Below are 24,892 nucleotides of genomic sequence, written 5' to 3'. Positions count from 1 at the left end.
GTTTGTCTCTACTAAAATACAGAAAATTAGCCGGACATGGTGGTACGCGCGTGTAGTCCCAGCTACTTGGGAGGCTGAGGCCAGGGAATCACTTGAACCCAGGAAGCGGAGAGATTGCAGTGAGCCGAGATTGCATCACTGCACTCCAGCCTGGCAACAGAGTGAGACTCCATCTCAAAATAAAAAAGAAGTCAGAAGTGATTAAGTCATGAAAGGTCATGTCTTCAGTAGCAAAGTTAATGCCCTTATAAAAGGCCTTGAGGGATGAGTTCATGTCCTTTGCAGGGACACGGATGAAGCTGGAAACCATCATTCTCAGCAAACTAACACAGGAACAGAAAACCAAACACCACATGTTCTCACTCATAAGTGGGGGTCAAACAATGGGAACACATGGACACAGGGAGGGGAACATCACACGCCGGGGCCTGTTGGGGGATGGGGGCTAGGGGAGGGATAGCATTAGAAGAAATGCCTAATGTAGATGACAGGTTGATGGGTGCAGCAAACCACCATGGCACCTGTATACCTATGTAACAAACCTGCACATTCTGCACATATATCCCCGGACTTAAAGTGTGTGTGTGTGTGTGTGTGTGTGTGTGTGTGTATATATATATATAAAGACCTTGAGAGAATTTGATTGTTCCTTCTGCCATTTGGGGACAATGGGAAACCCCCTCTGTGAGTAACAAGCCCTCACTAGACATTGAATCACCTTGTGCCTTAATCTTGGACTTCCCAACCTCCAGATCTGTGAGAAATTAGTTTTTATTATTTATAAATTACCCTGTGTAATGTATTTTGTCCTAGTGGCAGACACAGACTAAGACACCTGTGTATTTTTATGCAACGCTCAAGAGGAAGAAAAAAGCATGCATTCATAAGTAAAATTAGGGAGAGGGCTGAGACAAAGGTCCAAGTGCTGGGCTCATCTTCATGTGGTGACTCTTTTTCCTTATGCAGGTGCCACCTGAACAGAAGGATATCCAAATGGAGGAGATTCTGACATGGAAAGGACAGTATAAAGCATCCACTCTAGTATGGTCTGTTGAAATGGTTTCCAGGAGTGGAGTAGTGAGAATAAAATCTTGAAATTTAGTTGAGGAATCTGTGATTTGAACTCCTGAGTATGTAGCCAAGTAGACCAGATTTGTTAGTAATGGAACCCACTGAAGTGTTTCAGATGGATGATGACAAAAATCAGCAAAATATTTAAGAAAATCCATGAGGTATTAGAATACTGCAGGAATTAAAAAGTTATACCTCGGACTAGTAAAAGAGTTCTAGAATTTTAAAGGCTGAAAGTGTGAAAGTTATCAGCATCAAAATGCCAAACTTGAATGCAATGAAGTCAGCAGACCATGAAGGAAAAGCTCTCGTGCACACTTTCCTGTGATGGGAACTGCCACTGAAGATGTTGCCAATCCACAACCTCGCAACAAAGGCTAATATTCTGAGGACATCTTTCCAGTAATAGCCAGTCTTAACTGTAAACTTCAAGTGGTCTAACTTGCAATCAGAGTCCCTGCAATCAGGGTCCCTTCTGTGAAGACTCTCTCTTAGCAACAGCCAGTACACATATTAAGTCCTGTGAGTAAGCTCTTGTAAACAAATAAACTTTTGTTTCAAAACACCCTGTGTGTACTTCTCCTTTTTATCTTTAAAGTTCCCACTGTCTCAACCAACCTATGATTTATTATAGTGTGCATACCTGAATTGGTATGCATATGGTCCCCTGCTCATTCTTAAATAAACTCATTTCTTTGGAGAGCTACTTTCTCTGTTGTTACTTTAGCTTGACATAATCTGGCATCAGAAGTGGGATCTAAAGTGAGCTCATCTTGGAATGATCAGCAGCCCCTGAAACCATGAGTGGTATTCCCTTGTTGAGCCCTTTGATCTGTTCGTTTCCACATCTGACCTTTTGTCCTGTGTTGAGTCTCCCCTTGGGTTAAAATCCCTTCTTTTTGTCTGGTTCAGGATCTTATTTGGATAAGGTCACCTCAATAAAAAGCCTTGAATCCCTCCTTAGCCTAAAAACGACTTTGCCTTTTCTGGCAAGCCCTTTATGAGATAAGAACATTGTCCTTCTGGTGAGTCCTCTTTTTTTTTTTTTTTAACTTCTCCATGCCTGGTTTAATATTTTGTTTGGTCTGCCTGCCTGATTTAAAATTTTGGTGAATTGAGTCTTTTCTTACTTCTGAACATCTGCCAAATGCAAAAATAAATGTACCAAACAGTAGGCATGGATTGACCAATTTAAACCAGTTAAGGCAGTGCCATCATTAATGAGTGACTCCAATCTCTGAAGATGAAGTATTTTGTGTGAAGGTAAACAGGCCATGGATAGGCAAGATTACTATTAGAGCATCTGCCACACTTAAGAAAATTTCTATTCAACAGGGAAAATGTGGTCATGGGTTGGACAACAAAGGCAATGATTGTCCGCCAACTAAAACACATACCCTGGACCGGGTATATTATAAAACAAAACACCAGTCCAAACTTCTGACATTCCCAACCAGATTCATAGGATTTTATTTTTTTCTTTTCAGAGATTAATGAGAAACAAAATAAGACACCCAAATTTAAAGGCATGCCAGAATAATCTTTCTTCTGGGACTCTAGCCAGCTATATTTATGGTCCATCTCATGCACACTTCTCAATTGATGGGGAAATTACACCAAAAGTAATTTAGAATTACAATGGCCATTATGTAGGACATTCCAGATGAACTTTCAAGAACTGCATTTTAAGAAGAGAATTTAAAATTGGAAGGGGTCGGTCTCTGCGGAGCCAGGAGGGGAAGCGATGGCTGGGCCCGGGTGGATCTCCAAGGTCTGTCTGCTGCTGGGGGTATTCCACAACCCAAAACAGGTGACTAGAGGTTTTACTGATGTTGTTCAGCCAGTGACTTTAATTCCAGGAGATGGTATTGCCCCAGAAATTTCAGCTCCAGTTATGAAGATTTTTGATACTGCCTAAGCACCTATTCAGTGGGAGGAGTGGAACGTCACTGCCATTCAAGGACCTGGAGGAAAGTGGACGATCCCTTCGGAGGCTAAAGAGTCCATGGATAAGAACAAGATGGGCTTGAAAGGCCCTTTGAAGACCCCAATAGCAGCCGGTCACCCATCTATGAATTTGCCGCTGCGCAAAACATTTGAGCTTTACACAAATGTCCGACCATGTGTCTCTATCGAAGGCTATAAAACCCCTTACACCGATGTAAATATTGTGACCATTCGAGAAAACACAGAAAGAGAATACAGTGGAATTGAGCATGTGATCATTGATGGAGTTGTGCAGAGTATCAAGCTCATCACCGAGGGGGCGAGCAAGCCCATTGCTGAGTTTGCCTTTGAGTATGCCCGGAACAACCGCAGGAACAACGTCACGGCAGTGCACAAAGCCAACATCATGCGGATGTTAGATGGGCTTTTTCTACAAAAATGCAGGGAAGTTGCAGAAAACTGTAAAGATATTAAATTTAATGAGATGTACCTTGATACAGTATGTTTGAATATGGTACAATATCCTTCCCAATTTGATGTTCTTGTTATGCCAAATTTGTATGGAGACATCCTTAGTGACCTGTGTGCAGGATTGATTGGAGGTCTTGGTGTGACACCAAGTGGCAACAGTGGAGCCAATGGGGTTGCAATTTTTGAGTCGATTCATGGGACGACTCTAGACATTGCAGGCAAGGACATGGCGAATCCCACAGGCCTCCTGCTCGGTGCCGTGATGATGTTGCGCCACATGGGACTTTTTGACCATGCTGCAAGAATTGAGGCCGCGTGTTTTGCTACGATTAAGGATGGAAAGAGCTTGACAAAAGATTTGGGAGGCAATGCAAAATGCTCAGACTTCACAGAGGAAATCTGTCGCCGAGTAAAAGATTTAGATTAACGCTTCTACAACTGGTATTTGCATCAGTCACTCTAAATGGACCCCACATAAACCTCTGTTTAGAATACCTACCTATGTATGCTTTGGTTTACTTGTTTCTTGACAATACATTTTTAGATCTGGCCTTTTCTTAACAAAATCTGTGCAAAAGATGCAGGTGGATGTCCCTAGGTCTGTTTTCAAAGAACTTTCTCCAAGTGCTTATTTTGTTTATTAAGTGTCTACCTGGTAAATGTTTTTTTTTGTAAACTCTGAGTGGACTGTATCACTTGCTATTCTAAACCATCTTACACTTAAGTTAAAATAGTTTCTCTTCAGCTGTAAATATCAGGACACAGAATTAACAAGAGAAAATGTCAAATTTTTAAAGAAAAACCTTGTTTTCTTTGGTTTTTGAAAAACATAATGGAAATAAAACAGGATATTGATATAATGGCACAAAATGACACTCTTATAAAACTAAATGGGCACAAGAGAAATTTCCTGGGAAAGTTCACATCAAAAAGAGTGAATGTGGTATATTTCTAAATGAAATGGAAAATAGAGACAGATTTGTCCTTCACAGAAATTACTGAGTATGAATAAAAACTTCACATCCAAGAAATATGTAATGAAAGAGATAATTTTTATTAATAAGACAAAGGTAACATATTGGATACAAAGACACAAAAAATGTATTGTGCATTCAGTTATTTTGCGGTCTTGAGATTTAATATTCTTTTCAAGAGCTTTTAATGAAGCAGAGAGCTAGTACTTCATTTTCATTGGAGGCATTTTCAGCATCATGAGTTGTCAGAGCCTCTGAGCCCCTAATTTTAAGCCAGAAGGGCTGAGTGTATTGTAAACTTATTCTTTCATGTTGCTGTCTGGGAATGGACCACACTACAGCTAGTAGTTCTGGGGGCGATACTGCGGAAAGGCCTGAACACATGTTATTTTGGCTGCAATTGAGGAACTCGGGATGCTGACTATTAAGTTTGTATTTCAGTAACTTCCCCTTCTCCTATCCCAAAGCACCAGTTACTACCCTCTGCCTCAGCATTACCAGTATAAGATGACATTCCAAAGATTGCAGGCAACTCAGCCTGAGTTAATTCAAAATATTGTGCCATGCCGGGGCTTGAGCTTGGGCTTAGGCTTGGGCTCAGCTTTTGACCCTCAGGCATCTCCTTTCCCTTCCTGCCTTCCTCTCCCTTATCTTCCACTGCAGCATGATTTTCTTAATCTTCATACACTCACTATTTTCATGAACAATTACCCTCTGGCCCCACAACCAAAGACAACTCATGGCCTCCCTTGGCCCTTGTATAACATTGCGTGGTGGCTCACACCTGTAATCCCCAGCATTGTGGGAGGCTGAGGCGGGCGGATCACCTGAGTTGGGGAGTTCAAGAGGAGCCTGACCAACATGGAGAAACTCCGTCTCTACTAAAAACACACACAAAAAAATTAGCCGGGTGTGGTGGCGGGCTCCTGTATTCCCAGGCAGGAGAATCGCTTGAACCCGGGAGGCGGAGGTTGCGGTGAGCCGAGGTCGCGCCATTGCATTCCAGCCTGGGCAACAAGAGCGAAACTCAGCCTCAAGTTTAAAAAATAATAAAAGAAAACAAACTGTTGTGGAAACTGCAGTTTACCCCAAATTTAGTCCACAGCCTCCACAGAATTAACAGTTAAAGGCAAATGAAAAATCTCAAAGGTTAGCCATTTGAGCAAGTAACCTTAACTTATTCTATTTTTTCAGAAAAATAGTTTGGATTTAGCTGTCCTTTGTGGAAAACCCAGTGATCTTTGCTTGTGTGTGTATTTATGTTTGCATGTTTTGCGTTTGTAATAATTTTCTTCCAAGATATGTGAAAGAACTCTATTTAATTGGCTTACAAGATATGTGAAAGGGCTCTATTTAATTGGCTTAAAGGGTCAACAAAGCAAATGTAAAAGAGTCTCTTGACTATTCTTGCTGTACTTGTATAATCAGGCTTTGTTTGATGAGGTTAAATTTATTCTGCAAACAAAGAAGCCTTATCTTGGTAAAAACTGGAATGACTAGACAAGAAAATTTATGATTAAGAAAGGAAAACTATACTTCATCTGTTATTAAATTGCAGCCCTATGCATTGCTTTTGAGTTTATTATTATTTACCTACAACCTGGACTAAATTTTCAATTCTTCTAGGTTTGTCCAACCCAATTTTCTGGTCTGGAATTGCTAAAATAAAAATCTGCTCTGTTCCTGAAGCTCTACACACTAAAGCTACACAACTCAATGTAAATTTCAAGGGATGAGTCTCATGTCTCATGTTTAGACCACACAGAAAGTTCACCAAACCACTCCATGCCATACCCAAAGACATTTAGTGTGTAAACCAGTATGAGAAGTTGATGATTTCATGCCATGGACAGCTTTTTCTAAGAATGATAGAACAATACTTACAAAAATGAGACTATTATCCTTCTTAAATTTTCTTTGCTTGTGCCTTCTTTTTCATTTGACAGGATAATGCCATAGTTATAATTTCATAATCATCAGCTTCTGAGGGCACTTGATGGAATGTCGGATCTGTCATGCCAATCCCAAATCTTTACATGATCTAAGAGATGCTTTCTTCCATGTAGTGAATAACTTTGGCAATATTCTTAACACAACTTTTTGTTCAAATTTTACCAGTGATCCCTTTTTACAGAGTTAGCACTCTCGGCTTTAATTTAACCAAGTCATGAGATACTAAATAATAGAATCACTAACCAAACTATGTAAAAGACTCAATACCTATACCAAATCTTACCCAGTCCCACATGGTCTTTTAATTTGTTTAATTGAGCTCTTGGTTCAGAACCATCATCCAAAATGAATTTGTTATGCTCCTGTTGGTTTTGCTTTGCATTATTTTCTTTAAGCTTTGCACCTGTTACCTGTCTGACTTCTGCAGAAATGGCACTCCTGAGATAATAATGCTGGCTCAGCACTTAAAGGATATGTGGAAAATGTGGAATTGAAAAAATTGACTTCATAATGAATTCCAGGGAGAATTAGCCTGAAACCCACTCCTTCCAAACATCCTTGTTGCTCAAATGTGGCTAAAAGTGTTTTGAAACTGACTCCCAGTCACCAATCACTTGGGACCGACTTGGGAACAAACCAACCAAATCAAGTGCATCCAAGCACTGAGGAACACATAATACATAACTACAGGATGATTGATCAGAGATGCTTTCAGAGAAAGATCTTGATCAAAGGGGGAACTGCAAAAGTTGTCAGAAGCAAAATGGAGTCACTTATGCCAAACCCTAACAAGATGGAGTCAGGAGTTCATGAAGGAAGGGCTTTCATGTATACTTTCTTGTGGTGGAAATTGGCATTAGGACATTGCCAAACTACAACCTTGCAACAAAGGCTACTTCTGTACTTCCAGTAATAGCCAGTCCTAACCACAATCTTGCAAGTGGCCTTACTTGCTGCCATCAGGGTCCCTGCAGTCAGGGTTCTCTCCATAAAACTCTCTCAAGCAGCAGCCAATGCACATGTCCTCACCTGCAATATGAACCTGTAAACCAGTGAACTTTCATTTTACATCAACTGGCATATATGTCTCCTTTTTGCCTTTAAAAGTTTCTCACTGCCTTAACATTTTCAGATGAACTTATGATTTGTTTTTTTGTTTTGTTTTGTTTTGTTTTTTTGAGACGGAGTCTCGCTCTGTCGCCCAGGCTGGAGTGCAGTGGCTGGATCTCGGCTCACTGCAAGCTCCGCCTCCCGGGTTCACGCCATTCTCCTGCCTCAGCCTCCCGAGTAGCTGGGACTACAGGCACCTGCCACCTCGCCCGGCTAGTTTTTTGTATTTTTTTAGTAGAGACAGGGTTTCACCCTGTTAGCCAGGATGGTCTTGATCTCCTGACCTCGTGATCCACCCGTCTTGGCCTCCCAAAGTGCTGGGATTACAGGCTTGAGCCACCGCGCCTGGCCTATGATTTGTTATATGCATTTCCAGAATTTACAAATCCCCTACTTATTCCTGAATATATTCATTTCTTTGGAGAGTGACTATCTGTTGTTATTTTGAGTTGACAGAGGAACTCAAGATATGGTAGTCAAATCATTCATTTCCTGAATGATGAAAATGAAGAGTAGAAATAGTAACTGATTGGCTTAGTTAGAAGGACATACAAACTACACTTTAACATCAGGCTTCTGACTGGTAACTTGGTGCTTTATAAGCCACACTGAGTCCCTGACACTATAGCTTAATGTAAAAGAGATAAATTATAACCAATAGTGACCTTAATTACAAAAATTAGAGAAATTAGAATATCCAATATGTATTGAAACATTCATTTGATCTTAAAGTTCTGTGGAAATTTGCTATTACTACATAAATATTTTAGTAAATATTGAATAATGCATTATTATTTAATTTTTTATTAATACCTTATTTATATATGAAATGTGTAGATAAAGGCAAAGTGGGGAGAGTCAGTTGACTCCAATCCTCCGGAGTGAATGCAAAGAGTTCGCCGATGAATTCAAAGTTAGCTATCAATATTTATCCCCAACACTAACTTTCTTTCATCCCATCTTCAAACTGGATACTGACTGTGTAACTGGACAGATGGGGCTCATCCATGCTTTGCTGGTGCCACTCACCTTTGTTCTTCCCAGCCAGCTTGTTCATCAGGTAGGATTTGCCTGTGCGGTAGAGGCCCACAATTGCCACCACTGCTACAGGCTGTGTAATGGCAGAGAGGATCTCCAGAGCTTCTGAATTCACCACCAGATGCCCTTCAGTGTTTTCAATGAGGCATACTGGGCCTGGCATGTGGATCGCTGATGCCATGTTGGGACCGTTCCTTTGTCTGCAAGGAAAAAATGAAGCAGAAAGCAATGTCTGGTCAGTCAATTGAGCTGAATTCTACAATAGGGCATAAATTTTTGTTTATTATTCTTGAACATTGTTTCTTGTGCATTTCTAAGAAGACCTGTGGCCCTTTAAGGCTGTCCTATGGACTGGGCCACTGACTGCCTTTTAAAATAATTTAATTTTGAAACAGACTTATAGAAAAGATGCACGATAGGTATGAAGAGTGCCCATATACCATTTCCCTGGCTTCCCCTAATGTTAATATTTTACATAACCATAGAGCAATTACTGAAACCAGGATTTTAACATTGATACAATGATAACTAATTTACACTCCTTATTGACATTTCACCAGTTTCCCACTAATGTCCTTCTGCTTCACGATCCAATCCAGGATCCCTCATTGCATTTAGTCATTATGTTTCTGTAGTTTTCTTGCATTTTTGATAGTTCCTTATTCTTTTTTTGTCTTTCATGTCTTTGACATTTTAGAATAGTACTGGCCTTTGATTTTGAGGAATATCTTTCACTTTGGAGTTTTCTGATGTTTCCTCGTTGATTGAAGTTAGGCATTTTTTTTTGCAAATGTCACAGAAGTGATGTTCTGCCATTTTCAGTGTCTTGTATTAAGGGATTCATGATGTTGACATGACTTTTTCTGGTGCTGCGACCTTAACTTTGATTACTTGGTTAAAGTTCTTGCTGCCAGATTTCAGATTTCTCCATGGTAAAGAGTTATGTGCCACTTTGTCACTAAAAAGTTTCCATTTTGAGAAACAGTTTGGAGACTATGCAAATACAATCTCATCATACTTTTTTGTTGTTGTTGTTGTTTTCTCAGTTTTCTTAGTTTTTATTGATGATTCTTTTTGTGGTGTTTGACAAAATAGATTTTCTATTATAGTCATTCTTTCTATGTTTATTAACTGGAGTTCTACCATAAGCAAGGGCTGTTCCTTCTTTATTTATTTTGTTTGCTCATTTAATCATTTACTTGTATCAATGCAGACTCAGAGATATTAGTTTTACTCTGAGGGTTTCAATACTTTACAATCAATATTTATTTTGTTACTTAACTTGTCCTAGATTTTGTCATTGAGAGCTTCTTCAAGCTGGATCCATTTTTTTTTCTTTTTCTTTTTCACATGCTTCCATCATATTTTCAGTGCTTCTTTTCTTTTTGGCTTCACAACATATTCTAGAAAACACATCTGCATTTTTCTTGCTTTATCCCTAGAAACCACCATTTCTCCCAGTATCTTTGGTTTCTTTCACTGGATAATGGTATTTTGACACCAAGATATCTCTCTAGGTGTGTTAATTATTTCTAGACCCACTCAGGGGCAAATGTGAGAAATATATGTATGTATACTAGCACACATCTATATTTATTTTTATTTGTACATTTCTGTAATAAAGCTTGAGATTCTGTTGATATTTCCAGTTCCAATCCAACACATCTGAGCTCATTCAAGCTTTTGACTTTCCTTTTTAAACTATTTTCTCTAAATAAGCTAGACTTTGGTCTCCTAATACGTAATACACTTGTTTCCTTGCTCAATCCTAGTATATTCATATAGTAGTATCAAAATTGATAATAAGTCTGTGGAAAAATAAATTTACTTACTACAGAAAATTATTAGTGTACAGTTCTTTTGGTGTTTAGCCTTATATACACACTCAAAACATTGCACTTCGAAGTTGCTTAGGTTAGTTTTTTCCTTCTCCACCTTCTTCAGTATGGTTAAATTATTCATTTGTAAAACACTTAGTTACATTTGTTACTGTTTCTGTTTCACTTTGGCCTCCCTCACATCTTGGTCTCTTGGTTGATTTTAAGTATGATTTATTTTTTGAGTTTGTGAAACAATATGGTTCTTAAATTCAGAGCTTTTCAAAAAGTTACAGTCAGAGAAGTGTCACTTTTCCTTCCTCTTACCACTCCACTCCCATTGCACTGGTCTTCTATTCTTTCTACCACATTCCAACCCATCCTCCATAGATACCAAATCTTGTTAGTTTCTGGTTTACCCTTCTTGGATTTTCTTTTCACAAATGAGAATGTACATATTTTCTTTTTCACATTTTCTAACACGAAGATCATATCATATAGAAATTTGGAAATCCCTCCACATCTGTTCATAGAAAGCTTTTAAAATCCTTTTAACATGTATCTACTCCTTTATGTGGATTATATCCCAGTTTATTCAATCACTCTTCAATGTATGGGCATTTAGATTGTCTCAAATATTTTGCAATTACAAACAATGCTGCAATGAATAACTCTGCTAACTTTATGCATGTGTATTTTTATATTGTTACAGGAGTAATTTCAGGATAGATTCCTACCAACAGGATTGCTTGGTCAAAAGATGAGAGTATATCATTTTGTAGATATTGCCAAGTTCCTCTACAGAAGGTTGTACAAGGTTGCATTCCCACCAGCTCATCTTGTATGTCATTTTCCAGAAAATGGAATTTTTCCGAGGTGCCCCGCTTACTCTTCTGACTTAATTACAAAACTTTCTTTGGAAGCTTTTCACGTTCACATTTAGATCTTTGGATTGAGGAAAGCTGAGCTCGCTGAGCTCATGTGTATAGTAATAGTAATTTTCATCTAGGGAACATTGTGTCATACATATCTACATATTTTGAAACATAGATACCATTCTAACCCATCCTTGGTCCTGATTTCTTCCAAGCCCCTCTGTGGGCAGGATCTGGTCAGACTGTGGGACTCAGGTTACCCAATGGCTTCCTCCTGTCACTGTGCATCAGCATTCACACGTTATTCATGCAAGCCTGATAGCTCGCACCTGACACTTATCTGTTGATTTTTGACTCAATTATGTTACCAGATTTTGAATTCTCTGCATTTTAAGATTGATTCTTTATTGCCTCCATGTATATCAGTCTGCATATTGTTTTTAATTATTTCATGTAATGAAGTCACACCAGGAAACATTCTTTGAGAAACCATGGCTTGTTTTTTGTCTGATCTCTGCCGTATAGGGAGTAGCATGTGCACAATTGTAATCTTGCTATCTTTATCTGGTACTTGATAAATTAAATATTTTGATAATTTTGTAAAGTTAAAAGGAGTGAACAGCCTTCTTGTAGTAATGCTTTAATATTATGTTTTTAAGTTGAATGTCTCAATCCTTATAACTTATGTGATCATGATACAAAATATATAATCTCTTTAAGATACAAGCAAATATAGATGATAGATACCATAGTTTTCATTTTTGTCCTATAATAAAGAGTGGTTTGCTTCCATATAGAGTTGGTTACTGCTGACTTGTTCCACTGGAGGCTTCTATTAAATTATCTGGCTTCCCATCACTTCAACAGAAGATGGCAAAAACGCCGTTTATTTTTCTGTGATCGTGACCCATTTCCTCTTATAGCAATGGCCTACAGGATCTGCTGGCAAGCAAGAAGGGCAAACCAGAAACTGAAAAGATTGGGTATCTATGGAAGATGAGTGAAAACACAGTATGGGTCTGTCCAATTCCATAGCATATACTATGCTACCATAAAATAGGAATCAATCAATCATTGACTCAGAAAAGGTGGTGACACAAAGATATTATAAGCTCCTCGATTATAATAATGTGTTGCCTCTTTTTGCAGATCCCAAGTTACCTACCTTCATTTACCTATAGCTATAAACGTTGGCAATAAAGAAAGTGACAGAGTCTATTAGGCAGATATTTGAAGATAACGGTAATTTAAGATGGTGCCAGAAAAGAAATAATAATCTTAGAACATTAGCTTCTCTGAATATCTGTTCCACCTCTACTGAAGCCTAATTTGACACAGCAGGAATTAGAGCATAGTAAAGTACATGCAGTCACCTAAGGCCAGCATTTCATCTAGACTTTTATCCTGCAGCTGGCTCAACTGCAGCGTATCTTGGGGATGGTCAACTTAGAGAAAACTAATGGATCCTTACAAGTCGCAAAATCCTTATAAGTCCTAGTCTTACCCAGAGTAGAGATCCTCTGGAGTTGGTAAGAAGGCAGCTTCAATGAGAAAGTTACGAGTCTTTATTCTCTTCTCTTTAGTTCTGAATTTGGCTGCACTGCTTTCTCCCTCTTTTTTTCTTGCTGGAACTTTGGACTTTTACCTTACCTCTCCAATGTCATGGGGCTTTCCAGACTTTCTAGAGACCTGTATTTATACATGTAAAAAGCAACGCAACCTCTGCGAATAAATAGAGTAATATGACAGTCCGTGATTTAGCAACGATAAAAGAAATTGCTGACAGCTGCACTAGTGAGAGGATTTGACATAATTTCTCAAACAGAATCTTCCAATTTTATTATTGGAAGACATATTAGAGACAGCTTGTAATTATTTAAAAAAAAAAAACTTCATTGAATCATTTAAAATAATGACATTCATGTTTGTGGGCCACGTTGAGAAGTATAGGAATGAGAAAACTTGATATAATATTATTTAGGTTCAATTCACTTGAATATTAGACTCTTTTAAAATAGACCTCATTATTTGCGTTTAGTAATGAGGACTGTAAGTGCTCTGAGGGAATGTCCACGTCTTATACATGTTTGAATTATTAGCACTTAACTCAGGTCTTGGCACTTAACATTTAATAATAATGAAGACAGTACCCATTTTGTTTACATAGATTATCCCATTGTATTCTTATCATGAATAGTTTTACCACAATGTTAAAAGAGAGATTTAATAATTTGTTACAATTACAGAGCTACTAAATAAGATTTGGGCCCAAGAAGTCTTCCTGTCAATCACTTCATTAAAATACCTCTGTGTTTGCTTAGTGTGTAGTAACAATGTTTTCTCCTCATCAGTTCCATTCTAGGCTGTATTCTTTACACACACCATTTTAAATATAAAAATACCTCAAGATAAAGGGTGTTTATTATCCCCATTGTCCAAGGGGGAAAAATAATCAGAAAATGGGTAATTAATATGTCTAACTAAAGCCATTGAGCTACACACTAAGGTAGCAAGTAATTGAGTGAGATTCAAACTTGAAAATCCATTTGATTAAAATCACATTGATTCTCTACGGCATATTGTCTCTAAAAGAGAGGAGAGTGGGAAAAGGGGAAGAAAGAGAGAGAAATGGAGAGCAGAGAGTAAGACCTGTATATGTGTGTGTGTGTGTGTGTGTGTGTGTGTGTGTGTGTGTGTGTGTGTGAGAGAGAGAGAGAATATTGATGAGATTGAAAGTGAAAGTAAGGCAGGGTTATTTCAAAACAGAGCTATTGCTGGGAAATCACCTGCTTTTTCTAAGCAATAAAATCTATTGTTTATATCAGGCAAACAAAAATAGCCCTAGGCAAAATTAATCTTTGTGAATTATGTAAAATTTAAAGGTATATAAATTTATAAGAAAAAAAGATTCCACTTTCCCAACTTGTTGTTTTTTGAGATGGATTTTCTCTCTTGTTGCCCAGGCTGGAGTGCAATAGTGCGATCTTGGCTTACTGTAACGTCCACCTCCCGGGTTCAAGTGATTCTCCTGCCTCAGCCTCCTGAGTAGCTAGGATTACAGGCATGAGCTACCACACCCGGCTAATTTTGCATTTTTAGTAGAGATGGGGTTTCTCTATGTTGGTCAGGCTGGTCTCAAACTCCCAATCTCAGGTGATCCACCTGCCTTGGCCTCCCAAAGTGTTGGGATTACAGGCGTGAGCCACCATGCCAGACCCCAACTTGTTTTTAGAGTGTTTCTTTGGAGACTAGTGGGCCAGAGTCCTTTCTTTAACCTTTTGAATATAAAGAGAGCTTTCTAGAGGCTAAATATCATTGCCAGCTTTACAACCCAGAGATGTCTTCAAGAGTCTGGACTCCATGTCTTTTGAAATGGAAATATCCAGAAAGACAGGCTTCCTGACACTTTGGGAGCTTAAGCCCCGTGCCTATCCTGTCTGTAGCCATTTTTTCCAAGGGAGATAAATTTTAATATTCTTTCGGATAAGCAAATAGCTACCACATTTCCAAGGTGAGCATAGGATGAAGAATACAAGGAAGCTATAGCAAAATTCAGAATGTAACAGCAAATTATGTTGTCAGTTCTGTCATGGGAAAACAGGATGGCGTTGATCCTAAGGAAACATGGTACATAAACCAGCTAAAAACAGTGTAGTGTAAATGCTGGGCGAGGTGGCTCATACCTGTAATCCCAGCACTTTGGGAGACTGAGGTGGGCAGATCACTTGAAGTCAGGAGCTTGAGACTAGCCTGGTCAACACAGTGAAACCCCGACTCTACAAAAATAGAAAAAAAAAAAAATAGCCGGGTGTGGTGGTACATGCCTGTACTCCCAGCTACTAGGGAAGTTGAGGCAGGAAAATCACTTCTGGGAGGCAGAGGTTGCAGTGAGCCAAGATAGCACCACTGCACTTCAGCCTGGGTGATAGAATGAGAGTCTGTCTCAAAAAACTATTTTATAAAACATGAATAAGAAAAGACACTACATCTGCATTATATATATATTGGATATGTAATTTTAATGTGTAAGTAAGAAATGCTGGCACAGGTTTGGGTCTGGTGGCTCACGCCTATAATCCCAGCTACTTGAGAGGCTGAGGCAGAATAATCGTTTCAACCTGGGAGGTAGAAGTTGCAGTGAGCCCAGATCGCGCCACTACACTCCATCCTTGGCAACAGAGTAAGACTTCCTCTCAACAATAACAACAACAAACAACAAAAATAAAAATAAAATAGTGCAGTATAAAGAGATCTTATGTGTTAGGATGTATAAATTCTGTGAACTTTCAACCTGATTTTGCAGTCATTTGCAGAATACCTATCTGCATGTATTTGGTTCTTGTTAATAATAAAACAGTATTCCATTTTTTCTAAATTTTTGTGGAGACAACATTTTTGTTACAACTTTTATTTCACCAACAATATGAAAGAATTAAATTTACTACTTTCCCTACATACCCATTTCCAGAAGAACTAAAGTTGTTACCTATAGGTAAATTTAAATATGTTGATTAATTCAATTCACGGTACATATTAAATAATTCTATTTATCAAAAACTTAGAAATCAATGACAAAGAACAAAAGCCTAGTAGTAGGATATGTACTGTAAAATTAGCAGTATTTCTAACTCATTGATGAGATTAGGAGTTATTTTTTATTTTTATACTTTCCAGCATATTGTGACTTTTTTCAATGACTAAATTATCATCCCAGGAAAACACATACACATCAAGAAAGTCATTTTCCTGTTGAATAAGAAGATCGCTTATTTAAATAATCATTTTCTGCTGGGTATTTGGTATTGTAATCCATTGGTCATTTATTTGTAAGACAGATATTTAATAAGAAATGACTACACACAAAGTCTGTCATACATTAGTGTTTAATTGTATACAATTGAAGTATTTATATTAAGGCAAGTCAGGTAGGAAAGGGTACTTAAAAGGAAAATCTTATTCTTTTGATGTGGACAGAAATCAAAGGCGTTTGATATAGTTGCATGAGGTGGTTAATGACTATGTGAATTGCCCTAGTCTGAAATAAACATTTTGTAATTTAGTGATTTAGCACAGGAAGCATTTTCTTTTTCTTCTGTATTAAGAACAAAGGGTTTTTCGTTGACATAGGATTGATACGATAGTGAAGTCACGGGGCTTAAAGTATAAGGTTGCTTTGAAATCACCTTTCCAAAATTATAACCGAGGAAATTGTGACAGTGAAAGAAATCATACCTAACTGACCCCATCTTGCTTCTAACCTTTAACCTGTCCGTGTTCATCCTGGGACCTAGGCCAAGCTAACTTTGGGAAGGAATTCAGTTCATGGTTTGACTCTGAAACAAAATTGATAACAGCCTTTTCCTGAAAACACCCCTTCTTGCCTGGGAACCAGTCTGCCTTTGCAGGACCAACAAATTAGCTACAAGATTAGAAACTACAGTTTATGAGTCATGCAGCCTCTGGCTCCAAGAGTCTGAACCTCCCCAAATTGCTCCTGGGATAACATCACTATTGCAAAATCTAAGATAAGTGCTTGAGATATTTTGCAGACCCCATACTTGATGAATCAGTTGACACCACCTAGACCAGTCATCTGGCCCAAGCAGCTCACGCCACCCAGACGAGTAATCTGGCTGAACCAGTTCTGCCATCCCACCCAGGAACAAAAACCAGCAAGAAAAATTGACTTCGATCCCCTATGATTCCATCTCCAACCTGAACAATCAGTACTTCCCACTTCCCAAGCCGCTAGTCACCAAATTATCTTTAAGAACTCTGATCCCCTAATGCTTGGGGAGACTGATTTGAGTAATAATAAAACTTGGGTCTCACGCATAGCCGGCTCTGTGTGAATTACTCTTTCTTCATTGCAATTCCCCTGTCTTGATAAATCGGCTGTGTCTAAGCAGCGGGCAAAGTGAACCCATTGGGCAGTTATAGTTTAGGAAAAGTAAACTAGTCACACAGTTTGCTTTTATGAATATGGTGAAAGGTATGTCAAAGCCCTGATAACTTATCCTAGTTGTGCTGTATTTCAGGGACTGGAGCTGCTGCCCAGTTTCCTTCACTCCAGACAGGATCCTGTCTCTGGTCTACCTGCGAGGCTATAGGACCTCGCTGTGTCCACCTTGGGGTGTGTTTGCTTCACAGACAGGGAACGTCCCTTGGGAGCAGACACATCGCTTAAATGTTTTTACTTCCTCTCTATATCATATTCAATGTGATATAGGAGTAAAGAATAAATTATTTAGGCATGTAGTGAGGGTACGGGCATCCTTGGTAAGGTTTTCCTTTTAATGAAAAGCAGCCCCCAAATAATTTTCTTTTCTAACAAAGAGCAACCTGTATAATTGAGCTGCAAACATATACCAGCAAGCTAGAAGCTTGCGCAGGTGAATACCGGCAGTTGTGCCAACAAGATCCTGGGACTAGGCATGTTCAAATTGTGGCTCTATTCTTTCTTCTCTTTGTCAGCCACATGTACAGTAAGAATCAGACAACGAGGTTCCGGCCAAATGGAAAGTCCATTTGCATAATAAGTTTAGGGTGGGGTAGCCAGCCTTCTGGGCATGTTATATAAACATCACAGCTGGTCCAGCCAATCTGTGGTCCCTATGTAAATCAGACACCACCTCCTCAAGCCTGTCTATAAAATCTGGTGCACTCTGCTGTGGGTTGGAATTCTCACTTGGGTGCCTCTCTCTCTCACAAGAGAGGCAGCTGTTCTCCTTTCTCTTTATCCAGACAATGATGCCACTTAGATGTACATACATGTGACACGATTTCATCTAAGGAGGCCAAAGGAGACAAGCAACACTGTCTCCTCAGCTTTTTGTTTTTGTGAACTATTTCTAGTGTGAAAGGAAAATATCTTGGGCCCCAAATCACTAAGCTAAAGGGAAAAGTCAAGCTAGGAACTGATTAGGGCAAACCTGTCTCTCATTCTATTCAGAGTCACCCCTCTGCTCACTGAGATAAATCTGTACCTGATTGCCTCCATTGGTGAGGCTAATGAGAAACTTAAAAGAATGCAACCATTTGTCTCTTATCTACCTATGACCTGGAAGCCCTCTCCCCATTTTGGGTTGTCCTGTTTTCCGGGACAAACCAATGTTCATCTTACATATGCTGATCGATGTCTCATGTCTCCCTAGAATAGACTCCGTCTCAAACAAACAAACAAACAAACTGTTCTCTGATCACCCAGGACACATGTTGTCAGGACCTCCTGAGGCGGTGTCATGGGTGCACATCCTCAACCTTGCCAAAATAAACTTTCTAAATTAACTAAGACCTGTCTCTAATTTTCATGGTTCACACTAGTATTCTTGGAGAGATGCCCTATTTTCCTTTGTATTTCTAACAAGGTTCCACTCCTAACTTCTACTCTAACCCTGAAGAGTTTTCATAAGAAATAGAGTCTGTGAGAGATCTTCAAGCTCAGCCTAACAAGTGAGAAGATAGCACTACTGAGGTAGGCTATAGACATGTTATGGGACAATCAAAGACCAGAGAGACTGAAAAAGGCTCAGGAGAGTTTATTAAATTAAGATGATCACCAGCTCAGCCAGGCACACGTCCAGAAAGTCTGAGTCCTGAACAAAGGGCTTTTCCTACTTTTAAACATCTTAAGGTGGGAACTATGTGAGGCAGGAAGCAAGTCACGGAAGCAAAAAACAAAGGCAGCATTAAACATTTCTTACATCTTGAGAGAAGCATGTCTTGCAACCTAAAGTTATCAGTCTTGTGACCCTCCAGCCATGCAGGAGGTAAGCAGGAACTCGCTGGGCTTTTGAGGAATACACTTTGAGGAATGTGGAGTTGGGAAGTATAGATAAGGTCCACCGACCATAAAGAGAAGACAGGCTGTTAATATTCTCTTTTAACTTGAGTGTAAGGGATGGGGGGGGGGGTCACACTTCGCAGCAACTTTAGGAGGATTTTTAAATTTATATTACTGTTACTATTAGGTTATATTTGATTTCATTAATTCCTTCTTCATTCCCTGCTTTTGGTGCTCGACAAAAATGTAGATTAGTAAAGAGCACCACAGTTAGCTATTTCTTCTTGAGTGAGTACGTACTCATCTTGGGATACTGGTGGGTAGCTTTGCAGAACCATTATTCGGGTGGTGGTATGTCTGTCCTTGGTGGCTCTGCTGCTTACTCTTTTTGTCTTAGATTTTTACAGATGGTCCAATATTATTTAGTTTACTGAGATGTGCAGCTTTGTAGGCATCAAAATATATGGACACAGGCCCTTTATGCGAGTAAGGGAAATTTTGTTTTCTTTACAAGTTTACAGACTCTGGTTTTTGTAGGGTTTGTATATGATGACATTAGGGGTTCACCAATTTGGACTTGAAACCAGAAGTCACTGAGTAAGAACTCTGGGTCATAACCTAGTTGGGGCTGCCCATTGCCAGGATCACAGAGAGAATAACTAGTCTGATTGTAGACAAAAGTTCCTATGAGTCCCTGTACACTCATAGTAGATCTGGTATAACAGAGTTTTAGTCACACATTTTCCAGACCAGGCTTCTATCATATAATGATGACAGTCTTCCTGGTCCCCTTTTATAACCATAGGTGAAAGTGTCAGTGGCTTTAATATTACTAATATGATTAAACTTATACTATGTTTGGGCACCCTTTTGGGCAACAAGCTTGGCAGTATTTGCAAAGATAACATGACAGCAAAAATCAGTACAAATAAGAGTATAACTACGTTTGTAAATTCAATCCACATTTACTTATCTATCATTGACTTCCTCAGGCTTCGGCCATGTGTAGACTAGTCAGCTTCCTGTTGTGTGACTGGAGCAGGGCTCGATGTTTCCTCAAGCTTCAGCTGTGCATGGATCAACCAGCCTCTGGTGTGGTGAGAGCAGGGCAGTTGTCCTTGTCAGTAGTGGCTTGGTTTTGCTGCAGGATCAGCTGTGTTGGGTGGTCTGGGTTTTAGTGACTGGTCCACTGGTGCTGGGCGGCAGCTGCTGCTGGTTTCAGCTGGCCATGATGAATCCAAGGTGTGATACCTGCAACTTTAACAGCAGTGGGGGTAGACAAGATCACAATATGGGGACCAGCCCATAAAGGCCCTAAAGTGGTTGGGTTCCATCGTTTGGCCCAGACAGAGTCTCCAGATTGGAAGGGATGTACTGCATCTGTGAGGCTAACAGGTATTCTTTCTCTTACCCACCCTTGTATTTCCTGCATGGTCTCACCTAAGGCTTGCATTTGCCTTCTTAAGGTTAATTCCCCAATTTCTTTTAAATCCCCTTTTATCTGAGTTATGATCGGGGGTGGTAGGCCGAACACTATCTCATAGGGCAAATAACCAGTTAAGTTAGTAGGGGTGCACCTGACTCGGAGAAGGACAATGGGCAGCACCTGATCCCACCTTAGATGAATTTCTTGGCAAGACTTCTTTAACAGCTGTTTGAGTGTCCAGTTCATTCTTTCAACTTTTCCAGAACTCTGTAGGTGATAAGCTGTATGCAGTTTCCATTTGATTTTTAACATCTGCATTAGCTGTTGTACTATTTCTTCCACAAATGCTGGACCACTGTCTGATCCTAAAGTTAGAGGCAGTCCAAGTCTAGGAATAATGTCTTTAGCAAGATCCTGGTTACTTCCTGAGCTTTCTCTGTCCTGGTGGGAAATGCCTCGACTCACCCTGAGGAAGTGCAGACAAACACTAGCATGTACCGGTAGTCTCCAGCTTGAGGCAGCTTGGTAAAGTCCACACAGGTTTCACAGGGTATAGCTCTAGTTTCTTGAATCCCTTGGGGCTGTATTGGCCCCTGCCATGGATTGTTTTGGGCACAAGTTAAACATTGCTCACAAACGGCTCAAGTGATGACAGTTAGTCATGGCACATAGAAATGCCGTCCTGCAAGAGTCTCTAATGCAGTTTTTCCCATATGCTTTCCTTGATGAAACTGCTTTATGAACCGGGAGGCTATTGCTTCTGGATGGCAAGCCTCCCATCTGAGAACTTCCACCATCCTCCTTTCTGGTAACTTCCACTCTCCTGCTCAAACCAAGCCTTTTCATTAGAGGAGTAGTTAGGGGGTTCTGTAAGGGGATGCTCCTATAAGAACATGGTAAGTGTTTCCTCTTCCTTCTTAGTTACCTCTGTCGTTGCAGCTCTTTTGGCTTCTTTGTCCGCCTTTCTGTTTCCTCCAGCCTCGTCACCTCCTCCTCTTTGATGCCCTTTGCAATGGATGACTGCTACTTCTTTTGGAGTCCATATGGCTTCTAAGAGTTGCTCTATTTCCTTTTTATTTTTGATTTCCTTTCCTTCAGTAGTTAATAATCCTCTTTCCTTATATATGGCTCCATGGGCATGTAAAGTGGCAAAAGCATACCTTGAGTCAGTATAGATGTTTACTGACTTTCTTTTGGCCAAGATCAATGCTCTAGTGAGAGCTATTAGCTCAGCTCTTTGGGCTGAAGTTCCAACTGGTAGACGGTGGGCTTCGGCTACTGAGTTTAGTGTTACCACTGCACATCCAGCCCAGCTGACACCTTCATATATGAAGCTTCTTCCATCAGTAAAGTATTCAACATCTGGATCTTTTAAGGGCTGGTCCTTTAAGTCTTTTCAGCTTGAGAAAACCTCATCCACTGTTTCCACACAACAGTGATACCCTGGGCCGCACAACAGGGGCTTTCCATGCTCCACCCATTCTATCGGCAACAGTGTGACTGGATTTAGAGTATTCACAGTCTCCAAGGTTATGCATGGGTTTTCACACAAAAGTCCTTGATATCTTAACATCCTAGGGTTAGAAAGCCAGCGATGCCCCCTCTGTTCCTTCAGGGTGAGGACCATGTGAGGCACCCGAATTATTACCATTCCTCTGTTGTTGGGACAGTAAGGGTCATTATTATGGCTTTTCTTTGACCTAGGTTTAGAGTCATGTCCCCTTTTGGTGTAAAGGAGATTTGTACTTGCAATTTCTGGAGCAAGTCTCTTCCTAACAAGGGCACCAGACAATTTGATATTCATTCTTCCAGCATCCCATCTGCTTGCATCTTGCACATTGATCTCTCTCAAGCCTAGGTCAGTCCTCTTGTCCTGGCTTAGCTTCCTGGTTGCCTAGTTTGTCCTCTACCATGATCGTGACCACAACATGTCCTCTTACAAAACCAGTTTCTCTTCCAACTAAGGCCGCCTCCAGCAAGTCTGCTTTTTCCTTAGCTCTGCGTCTAGCTTCTCTCTTGGCCTCATCATCCTGATTTACAAACACCTTAGTAGCCACCTGGATAAGCTGGGTAATATTCATTCCTTCAAAACCTTCTATCTTCTGAAGCTTTCACTTTATGTCCCCTTGCACCTGGCTTACAAATGTTGCATTGATCTTACACTGATTACCCGCAGCCTCTGGGACAAATGGCATGCGAAGCTGGTAAGCCTCACAGAACCTTTCATAAAATTCACTGGTACTTTCATCTGGCTGCTGGCAGACCTCTGAGACCTTTTCAATATTGGTGGCCTTTTTCCCTCCAGCCTTTATTCCATTTAGTAGTGCCTCTCCATACTGCTGCAAACTTTGTAGCCCTTGAGCCCGGTTAGGGCCCCAGCCTGGGTCAGCCTCTATCAGGAGTGCTTGTTGTGCATACTGCCTGATATCTCCTGTGCCTGCAGACACATTGTTCTCCAGTCACTGGAGAGTGGTTTGTATAACTCTACAGCACTCTTCCATATTAAATAATGACAGAAATTGTTTGCAATCGGCCCAGGTAGGATTGTGAGTTAGGAAAATGGACTGCATTAGATCTATAAGAGCCTGAGACTTCTCTGTATAGGAGGGAGTATGTTGTCTCCAATTTAAGAAATCAGTAGTAGAGAAGGGCTGATAAACAACAAGCGGTTCTCCTCCTTGGAATTCATTCTGTGCATTCAAGTAAATTTGTCCCTGTGTTTCTTGGAGGGGCATCAGCATTGCTCGGGCATGGCCTGACTAAGGCAGCTGATCTCATCCCCCTGGAGTTATTTCTTTGGCTTTTCAGGAAAGGGCTCTGGCTCCTCTCTGCATGGTGTTGCCTGAGGGGTGCTTTCTTCTGAGTCTGAACCTCCAGAAGCAGCTGGGGCAGTTTCCTGTCTAAGGCTTGCCAGGGATGGATAAATTGGTGCATAGAAGGGTGGACTTTCTAACTCTTCACCTAACAGGTAAAGCCTGCAGGACATGTTTTTTTTCTTCTTTTCCTGTGACTCCATTTCTTTTTCTGATGCCTTGCAGTCTCTTTCTATGGTTTTGTATGGGCCATTAGAGTCTTACAATAGGTCTCAATATTGACCTGCAGCCACTTAGAGTGGGTCTGAATTACACTTAATTAGGAGTCGATATACAGAAACTGACCTGGGTGCCTGGGCTGCTCGCCAAGCCTGGTGACCACCTAAAACACTTGGCCAATTATCTCCCTGTCTATTGTCCCCATAGCCAGGCAACCTACATTAAAAGATGGCCAGTCTATCTCACAAAGGGTTCTCAGTTTCTGTGGAGTTAGCTTAACCCCATAATCACATTAAAACCTTTTTTAAAGTTTTTCAGCATGCACTCCAGTGGAGTAGGCTTTGACCTTTTTTCTCCCATTTCCTCCCTGATGGCACACTTTCACTCTTGGATCCACCAGACTGAGTCCTATCACCGGAGTTTCAGACACTGCTTAGCCAGGAGTGTGCCTTAATTCCTGTCACAGTTAGATACAGCCATGGAACTGGTCCTATAGGCTGTATGCAGTGTCCTAGGTCTAGTATTTCCCACACTCACTTCACAGCACACAGTCCACACTAAGAGATCTGTGCCTCCCCACACCATGCCCCACACTGGTCTCTCCTGAGGCTGTCGCTTTCACACACTTTCACACACCTCCCCCATCCCCAAAATGGTTTTCCTTTCTGACTGACTTGCGAGCCCTACCTGCGTCTGGTGTTGGTTAGGGTGTGAGTTTCATCCGAATCAACGGGCCTCTCCCATTGTCCCAACCCCCTTAGATCGGACTAGTCATCATGCCCTAGGAGGTGATCAGGTTCCTCTTCCATCCTTTTGGGACAGGTCTTGCCTTAGGGCCCAAACCTTATTGCCGTTCAGATGTCTGCACACAGCTCCCGTGACTGTCTTGCAACCCTTTCCACTGGTTCCATTTGCACTGTTGGTGGAAGGCTCTGGAACACAGGAGGGCCATTCTCCTTCTCGGCTGAAACTCTCCCAGTGGTGCCAAGGACCCCAGGTCTCCCCTGTCCTGAGGCTCTAACCCCCAGGCAAAGGAGACAGAAAATCTGCTGTCTCCAATCCCGAATCCTGGATGGGCCCCCAGAAAAGTTGTGGGACAAGGACTTAAGAGACCAAAAAAGGTTCAGGAGAGTTTATTAAATTAAGGTGATCACCAGCTCAGCTGGACATAGGTCCAGAAAGTCTGAGCCCCAAACAAAGGGCTTTTCCTTCTTTTAAACATCTTAAAGTGGGAACTACGTGAGGCGGGAAGTGAGTTACAGAAGCAAGAAACAAAGGCAGCATTAAACATTTCTTACATCTTGAGAGAAACATGTTTTGCAACTTAAACTTATCAGTCTTGTGACCCTGCAGCCATGCAGGAGGTAAGTAGGAACTCGCTGGGCCTTTGAGGAA

General features: G+C 40.5%; 1 protein-coding gene and 1 pseudogene across 1 annotated transcript in view; one reads left to right on the top strand and one right to left on the bottom strand.

The window, feature by feature from the left end:
• The window catches only part of LOC103224473 (guanylate-binding protein 7), a 41,802-nt gene extending 33,057 nt beyond the window's left edge, over positions 1 to 8,745 (bottom strand). Inside the window, exon 1 of the mRNA XM_007978039.3 lies at positions 8,556 to 8,745. Coding sequence (XP_007976230.1) covers positions 8,556 to 8,745 — 190 coding nt within the window. The remainder of the gene's footprint in view (positions 1 to 8,555) is intronic.
• LOC103224472 (isocitrate dehydrogenase [NAD] subunit alpha, mitochondrial pseudogene) lies at positions 2,816 to 4,039 on the top strand (annotated as a pseudogene).
• Positions 8,746 to 24,892: the final 16,147 nt, after the last annotated feature.

The sequence above is a fragment of the Chlorocebus sabaeus genome, chromosome 20, assembly GCF_047675955.1.
Source record: "Chlorocebus sabaeus isolate Y175 chromosome 20, mChlSab1.0.hap1, whole genome shotgun sequence".
In the NCBI taxonomy this organism is placed as follows: Eukaryota; Metazoa; Chordata; class Mammalia; order Primates; family Cercopithecidae; genus Chlorocebus; species Chlorocebus sabaeus.
Note: the sequence above shows the minus strand (reverse complement) of the source record. Positions and strands in the feature narration are given on the sequence as shown.